The 8,856-nt window shown below is 37.9% G+C and overlaps 1 protein-coding gene across 1 annotated transcript; it reads left to right on the top strand.

Moving 5' to 3' along the window:
- The first annotated feature begins 5,468 nt into the window (after positions 1–5,468).
- On the top strand, positions 5,469–7,319 carry trarg1b (trafficking regulator of GLUT4 (SLC2A4) 1b). The gene is made up of 3 exons (XM_067424053.1): positions 5,469–6,004; positions 6,243–6,366; positions 6,541–7,319. Exons 1-3 carry the CDS (start codon positions 5,657–5,659, stop codon positions 6,555–6,557), a joined length of 489 nt encoding a protein of 162 aa, XP_067280154.1. The 5' UTR covers positions 5,469–5,656; the 3' UTR covers positions 6,558–7,319.
- The last annotated feature ends 1,537 nt before the right edge of the window (positions 7,320–8,856 follow it).

Raw genomic sequence — 8,856 nt, 5'->3', positions numbered from 1 at the left:
ATATCTCATCCATACATGTACACAACATCTGAGTGAATTGTGGTTCAGGCAACTGCATGAGTGATGCATTGACTAAATCAATGTGTGGCTTCATCTGAACAGGTTTACAGGTAGGAATGTGGGAGAGCGTGCGGCTTTGGTAACAACTAGTACCAGATCTGTAGACACTCGTTTCACAGAACAATTGCATCTATTAACATGTCATGATCATACATTTTAGGTAATATACTAAGAGTTTTACAAGATTTACTATGATTCATACAGGCACAATAATATATATTTGTACCTCAAGCTAATTCAAAGTGTTTAATTCACGTTTATATCAGAGAGGGGCGGGTTTCAAACATCTTTTCTTACATTAGAATATTTGTGTGTAATCTTAAAGCACTGTAAAGTCAAGCTTTTAATTGAAAGGTTCGGTTCTCGGGATATTTTATTTTTTATTCAATTTAAGGTTTGGGCAAGTTGTCTTTTTGAGATATAAATGTGATATCTGGCGCTGGAATAAAGTTTAAAGTGCGGTGCAACAATATGACCGATAGAGGGCGACAATGGTCGGCTGATCAGAGCCGCTAGCCGAGTTGGATCCATTACATCTAAATTTAAACGTTTTCCATGCTTGCCCTGTGACAACAAGGTGTGCTGTAGCCTACAAGAAGATGACTGTCTCATGAACGAGCCATTCCACCGAATGGGTAACATAGGCCTTCTAACATTTCTTTCCCCATGACATTGTGTGTATATACATGAAAATTAACTTTTATTTTAATATATAGCAAATTGTCCTGAATGTTAATCTAACTGCGAATTTAAAATGTAGATAGTGTAAAACAAACCATTAAGAACACACAAAAATTAACATTTGTTACATGTCCCGGTATCTAAACCTAAACGTTGTCATTAAATATAGCCAAATTCAAGTTTTTTTTTTTTTGGTTTTTTTTTGTGCGTTGTTGTGTGACTTCATACCATTTATGCTTAAACAATTGTCATAAGAAATCCATCATATGTTATATAAAATACACATTTTAGTCGAGTCCCCAGGTTTTGAGCTTCACACAGCCACCTCTATAAAAATAAAAAAATAAAACAAAATGCATGCCACAAGACACATGTTCAATATGATCAAGAGTTGCTTCATCTGGATCTTATGCAGGCCACGAGATGACCAAAAGTAAGTTCTCTCATTCAGAGCTGGACATTAGTGGAGTATTTTTACTTTCTACTCAAATACATTTTTCAAGACTTCACCAGTGTTTTTCTTTGGAAAACTTTTACTTCACTACATTCCAAAGCATATATGATTTCAAACCTTTTACTGCACTACATTTCATAAATATTTTTTTAACCTTTTAATTATATTAAAAATATAGTACTTTCTTTCTTATATTCAACTAAAATTGCCTCTGCTCTCATTTTAATTTCTGTTGGCCAATATTTTAGGAAATTGTAACCATGACTGAGAAAGTCCATCTCAAAGTACTGTTACCTAAATTAATTATTAGATGTTGTTTATTTAAAAAAAACTAGAATTTGCTTGGTGTCCTCATGCCATGTTGCAATTTGTCATGTTCATTGCTTTAAAAAAAATATTCCTGATCATTTAAGTCCTGTTACTCGTATTAAAGTAACAACCGACTAAAAGTAACAGGAGTGAGTAGAGTCCTCTGGTTTATTGATTGAATATTGTGAATATTAGTTGATAAATTACTGTTCACCTGATTTATGAGTTTCATAGTTTAAATGTATTATAATTGTAGACATTTAGGATTCATTTTACAATGCATAATACTTACATGAGCCAGTCCATCTCTAGGTGACTTAAACTTTTTTTCTTTATCTGTCTTATCTTTTGTAGAATATGTAGATAACCCATAATATGGTACCAGAAACACCCACCCATGGCATGCTGCAAGTGAAGGTGCGAGACACCCACAACCCACTCTTTTATACTCTTTTTGTCCTCTCTTTCCTTATTTCTCTTTTCACCTAATTCACTGTGAAGTACTACTAGCACATAGTACATCTCTTCAACACAGAAATATCACACACACGTGCACACATTCCTGTTACCCAGTGTTCACAAGAAAAACATGGATAAGGCCAGTATAAAACAGCATTTAACCTGAATGAGTGCGTGGGTAGTTATATTCGTGACTGAGAACCACTTCGCTCAGAAACAAATCGAACTGCAACAATTAACGCATCTGAATCCAACAATTTGACCCTTTTCACATTTCAGGGTTTATAAGAAGCAAATCGTCATAGTTGGGTAAACTTCTATTGTGGTGAATGAGATACTACATTAAAGGCACAATATGTAAATTTCGTCACTAGAGATTGCTTATTCAAAACAAAGGCATAGCTTGATGCCTCTACAATCAGTGAAAAAGAATCTTAGGGTGCTTTCACATCTCTAGTTCGTTTCATTTGGTCCGAACCAAGGGCAAACAATTATACATTGTTGCATTTTTCAGCTTTTTTGGATCCTTTTCACACCACACTGATTGCTTTGGTCTGAACCAGTTGAAACGAACCAAACGCAGGCACGTGACAACATCCACATCTCTCATTGGCCATGGCGTATTTCTTAAACTGCTTTTCGATTGGTCAGAATTTACGTGTGGGAAAATCCCAGCAGAAGAGGCAAAGCCAGCAAACTATAATAACACTATGGAGAGACGACTGCGGGCTGGTTTTGTCTCTGGCCATAATCTACTACACTGTGTGTATTTACCACAGTATGCAAATACCTTTCTATAATGAAGCGTGGATGCGACGTGAAAACAACGCTCTAATGAACTGCAGACGGCGAACGCGCATCACTCATCACTTCAAGCGGAGGCGTGCATTAATTATTAACTCTTGACATGCTCATCTTCCCGAAAATATTGCCAACGATCTATCAGGTAATAATGTCATGCACACAATGTCAGCGCAGCTAACTACGGCAGCTGGTTTAGTCCAAAAAAGATCAGCACTTTTGCAGTTGGTTCTGTTCGAGGTCGGATCACGTTCTCACCACAAACGAACCGCTCCAGAGTTCATTTGAAAGCGTACCGAGACCAGCTCTTCAGGGAGGTCTCGGTACGCTTGTTTGGTCCTCTTTTGGTGCGCACCCGAGTGTGATTACTGCTTTCAGACCTGACCAAACGAACCGCACCAAAGAGGGAAACGAACTCTAGTACGATTCAACCGAACTAAATGAGGCAGGTGTGAAAGCACCCTTATAGAATACTTATAGACGGTTTCTACGGCAGCAACATAAACAAAAGCCCCGTTTCCACCACAGGAACTTTACCCAGGAACTAGGAACTTTGGGTGGTACTTCGTGTGTTTAGACCGCAGGAACCAGGGTAAAATTGAAGTTCCGGGTAAATATTTCCCCCTCCAAACGGCCCTGCTCGCGAGGTAGTACTTTTTCAAAGTTCAGGAACTTTCGAGGGCGGGACTTGGGCGCTGAATATGCTGATTGGTTGAGCTCACGCAGTTCAACCGGCATTTTTAAAAGTCTTTTGCGAGGTTCGTTCTGCGTTCAGTAAATATCAGTCTTTGCTCTCTGTCTGGTGGCGCGCGGTCGTCTCAGCCATCTCACGTTCAATGTCCGTAATAGCTGATAATAATATACATTGTCATTTTAAATCTAGCTTTACAAGCTTTCTGAATATGCTGCAGCTGCATGCTGCTGAATCTGCATATTAGTGCTCTTTTCTGTCGTTGTTAATTACCTCTTTAGTAAACCTATACATAACCAGCAAAAGCAGCACAGCTTGAATCTCTTCCATACTCGTTATTAATTTTTTTTCACCATGTAAACGACCTGACCGATTACTTTTAAGTGTGTGTCCTTACATGACGTGACGGCGCGCGCCGCGCTCATGTTGACAAGAGAAGAAAGCTAATTTTTCTGAGGGGTAAACTTTTTATTTCGTAAGTTATGAAGATAATGTTGGAGTAATGACACAGCGTATATTGCCCCAGGCAGTTTTTACTTTAACTGCGCCTGACAGAAGATTTTTTTTTCTGAGATGATTATTACACTTTACAACAAATAGCTATAAATAATACTGTATTAGTCCTGGTGGCCGTTAAGAGTTGCTATGGCTACAGTTAACACACTCCAGCTGCTGGAGAAAACAGCGTTGACATTTTTGGTGCGGCAGACAAACTGCATGTGACAAAATGATTGCGATTGAAAGTCATCACATGTAAACACCAGATCGGTTTAGATAACGTCTCATGTAAACAGTCCACTAAATCTTTCAATCGGTACACACACAAATGATTACTGTCCTTCACTGATTTTGGAGGAGCAGTCGCGCGCAGTCCTACATCACCGGACTAATTTGTCTAATCTTCTCGGAACTTTATCGCGGTCGAAACGCAGACAGCTGCAGGTCTGGGGGGGAGAAAAGTTCCTGTAAAAAAGTTCCTGGTACAAATTGTTCCGGGTAATTTTGGTGGAAACGGGGCTAAAGATTACTGCGCATGCGCGCTTTTGTGGCCCAAACTTAACTTCCGGTAGACTTCAATAACAACAGAGGCTGTGTTAACATTGTGCAACATTATCTTAATGTATTTTGTTGTTGCAGCATGTTTATTATAAATAATCTCCCATTTCCATCTTCAATATAGAGGGGGGAAACGCCCCCCTTAAAGGATTAGTTCACCCAAAATTGAAAATCCCTTCATTAATTCCTCACCGTCATGTCAATCCCAACACGTAAATATCTTAAATTATGTCCCGAAGATGAATGAAGGTCTTAAATGTTTGTGTACTAATTAACCCTTTAAGGACCGTGTAATGCTTTTTCTGTACAGTAGCCTTTATAAATGCGTGTGCTCTCGCCTTTCAATTATGCATAAAATAAGTTTAAGTTAAGTAATATAAGTTTCATAATATAAGATTAATGTTGGGAAACTTAAACTTAAAGTACCATATTTGAGATATATATAACAACACCACACATATATATATATATATATATATATATATATATATATATATATATATATATATATATATATATATATATATATATATATATATATGTGGTGTGGTTATATATATATTATTCCAATTTACTCGATTATCAAAAGAAAAAATACGTAAGTGTTTTCACAACTTTCAAAGGGAGTAAAAAAAAAGAGAGATTGACAATGGAATTTAGAAGAGAAACATTGGTCAAATCTGCCTTCACTCCCAAAGCCACAGGCGCTGTAGTAGCAATTAACAATTATTTTATCATATTTTTTGTAATTTGATGCAATGGTAATAAAACACTAAGTATAGTGTTATAAAAGTACATGCCTTCTGAAAATGCATTTTACTGTTGATAACCGTCTGTGAAAATGGTCCATACAGGATGCATTTGCGTCAATTAGCGCGTGTGATTCCACCAATCAGATGTGGGAAACCCTTCCAACTTGCCCAAAGCACACTGATTGATTTACGCAGTGGCTAGATTCGCCTCTTCAGTCCAGTGATGAGACTCTTGAGTGGGAAATATAGATAGAGTGGATGGGCGTCCAGTAGGTTTACGAATTCCTCGCTCGAGCTGCTCTGCGAACAGTTGGATTAAATCAAATCTTATGCTGATAAGATAACTTAGTAAGAGTTTACATTTTATGTTTTTGTACACCAACTTGATCAGCGATGGCTATTAACACGGACGCCACTCACGCGACAGATGTCCTGCGCAAGAGTCACGCGCTGCAGTCCACCGACTTCGGAGAAACCCAGAAACTTCTTGACATGTCAGACAAAGAGCTGAAGAGAGCATTAAACCACACACCTTCTGATACACTACTCGCCGAAGCAGAACAGAACGAAGAGACTGTTGCCTCAGAGGAGCCTTGCTCTCCATCGCGGATCAGTTTCGGCCGCGCGTCATCGCCCACGCCCGGAGAGCGCGAGCCATGCAGCTACATGTGGTTGGCCGTGATCTCCTGCTTCTGCCCGGCCGTTCCGATAAACCTGTTCGCGCTTTATTTCGCACATATGGTGAGTCGTGCCACCGAAGTAAAACTTCATGTAATTAGGTTTGGCTGTAACTTTTTAAATTAAGTTTAGAATTAACATTCAGTAACTCAGAATGCAGTAGGAAAAGTTTAAGAAAAAGGTTTAATTTTATGTTTAGGGCCCCTAATAGTTCATAATGTGACCCATGTGGGCACCAATTATTACACTGATCTACAATCATAGAGCTGACTTATCCATGGGTTTCTTTCGTTCATTTCAGGCTCGGTCCATGATACAATCAAAAGATTATGATGGGGGCAAAAGACTCGGACGTCTAGCTTTTTTGCTTAGTTCTGTTTCCATTGTGGTGGGTCTGGCTATATTCCTTTATCTGATGATAACAGGTAAACTAGATCTCTTTTTCTCTGCACACACATGACTGTATTAAGAACCCAAGCAACTCAACTTTGAAAACATGAGAGTCTGATTTTTTTTTTTTTTTAATATAGCTGTTATATATTGAGATCATTGCTTCTGCACACACTTAAATGTCTCTCATTTTTTCTTCTCTCTCCCAGAGATTAGGAAACTCTGATGTAAACGGGGATTGGAGCTGAAACCAAAGAAGATGAATGATAAGTGCCACGTGAAAACCTTCCAAAAACATAGCTAGAATATCAATTTATAATATATATATTAGGCTACATTTGTTATATATTTTTTTTTTGACAAGTTCGTTTTTTTCTCGATGGCTTTCAGCCATTTCTGTTGCCGTCTTTGCAAATGCAGGTAGCCTTTGCTTTATAAAATGTTGTCGTAAACTAGTTTTACAATAAATACATTTAAAAAAATCCCCTTTTAATACTATGAACTACATTAAATTGCAATCAGCTGTTCATAATTTAGAATTCCGTACGGTGTACGGTGAAAGCTGGTGCTTTCAAGCCGGTGCATACAAAAGCACATATTTGTATAAATCTTTGTATTATTGTAATATACATGGCATTTTGTGCATCTGTTTTTAGCTTAAAATGATAGTTCCTAAAAATTAAACTTCTGTCATCATTTGCTCAGCATTATGTCATTCTGTTGAACTATTAGTGCATGGACCATCCCTTAAAACATGTTTTTTAAACATTTTTTTTAGAAAACTATTTTTATTCCTTGTCATTTTTGATGCATAGCCTTATATAGGATGACAAGAACGCAAGAGGGAGGAATGCAGTGGAGATACAGTTCAATGGAATATTTTGCTATATCTCAATAGATTGAGAGGCTGAACAACAACAAGGGCTATATTAAACCAAAAGCACATGCATGAAATTGTGCAAATTTGCTAAAACGGTGCCATATTTTTGCATGCTATAAAATAAACTAAAATTACCCAATTGTCTCATTTAAGTGTGATTTTTGTAGTTTGTTTGACAGAGTTCACAGCAAGTATTTATTTACTTGGGGGGAAAACTATGATGTATTCTGTTTTCACAAGGATAAAATAAAATCAGGTGTGGTTATTTCATTCAAAAAAACCTACAGTGCGTCCTGTTCTGCTGTCAGCCATCCGGCCTCCAGAGCAACAGAGATCAGAGGAAAGACGTCTGGAAATTGATATCCTGTTCATAAGTGCATCCCTTTCATATTTACATTTAGTCATTATCTGCCTCAAATGGAGGTTATTATGGGCTATTATGGCATTCAAGTCTAGTTTGGTGTCCATATGGTAAGGAATACATAAAAAGAGCTTTAAAACCACTGATATTAATTAATTAAAAAAAAAGTGTTGTAGTGCTGGAATAATTCTTGTCTGATGTTATTCCTAGTTTTGACATTGAAGGATTAGATCACTTCAGAATCAACATTTCCTAATAATTTACTCACCCCCGCATCTCATCCAAGATGTTCAGTTGAAAAGAAATTACTTTTTTTGAGGAAAATACTCCAGGATTTTTCTCCATAATGGACTTCAATGGCAACCAATGGGTTGACGGTCCAAATTTCAAAAGCCTTCGAAGGGCTTCAGAGGACTCTGCACAATCCCAGCTGAGAAATCTAGCGAAACCATTAGTCATAAAAAAAAGTAATATACTTTTTACCCTCTGCGACTTCTCTAAAGCACGACTTCTGTGTTGTTCTTCACTGCGACGGCATCACGTCGGAAAGGTCGCGTCCGTGACTTGATGGAAGTACCGACCCAGTGTAAAAACTAAAAACTAAAGTGCAAAGACTAAATCAAACGGCCTTTACATAAATAAAGGTAAATCAACAATGTCAGACAATTTTAAAGTCGGAGGTGAATGAGTTTTTCGGCACGGGGTCGGTACTTCCACCTATTCCACGGATGTGACCTTTCCGACGTGATGACGTCGCAGTGAAGAACAACACAGAAGTCACGCTTTAGAGGTTAAAAATATATAAATGTTTTACTTTTGCTGGAGAATTGAAATGTGCTTCGTAGACAGTTCTAGTGAGAACACAAGCCACAGAGATAAGGATTGCAATGTTGTTCATTGTGAGGGAAGGACAGAGACTAATATTACGCCTGTCAAGGAGTACCTTATGCCGAAACGTATCAAAGGCAGCACTCAGGTCGAGAAGGATGGTATTATATTGTGGCCAGCCTATAAGGCACGCCAGTGCAATAATCATGCTGTCTAATGATGGGTGGATGGATTATCTCTGCAAAGGAGAAGTGCTCACTTACAAAGATTTAGACAGAACATTTGAGAAAAATAGACCTTTTGTGTACATAAAAAACTTGTGCTCCTCAAACCATTTCTGAAGCATTTTTGCTTTGTGGCAGGGTGCAAAGTGACATCATGACTTTGCGTAAACATACACGCCACTTTCTAAAGCCAAGTGGTGTGTTATCTGTATGCAATTTGAGCTATCCGCGT

Source organism: Pseudorasbora parva, chromosome 18 (genome assembly GCF_024679245.1).
Source record: "Pseudorasbora parva isolate DD20220531a chromosome 18, ASM2467924v1, whole genome shotgun sequence".
NCBI classification, from domain to species: domain Eukaryota; kingdom Metazoa; phylum Chordata; class Actinopteri; order Cypriniformes; family Gobionidae; genus Pseudorasbora; species Pseudorasbora parva.
Note: the sequence above shows the minus strand (reverse complement) of the source record. Positions and strands in the feature narration are given on the sequence as shown.

Coding starts and splice junctions, on each gene's coding strand:
- trarg1b (XM_067424053.1), top strand. CDS start 5,657: ATGGCTATTAACACGGACGCCACTCACGCGACAGATGTCCTGCGCAAG. Junction 6,005..6,242: donor CGCTTTATTTCGCACATATG/GTGAGTCGTGCC, acceptor CGTTCATTTCAG/GCTCGGTCCATGATACAATC.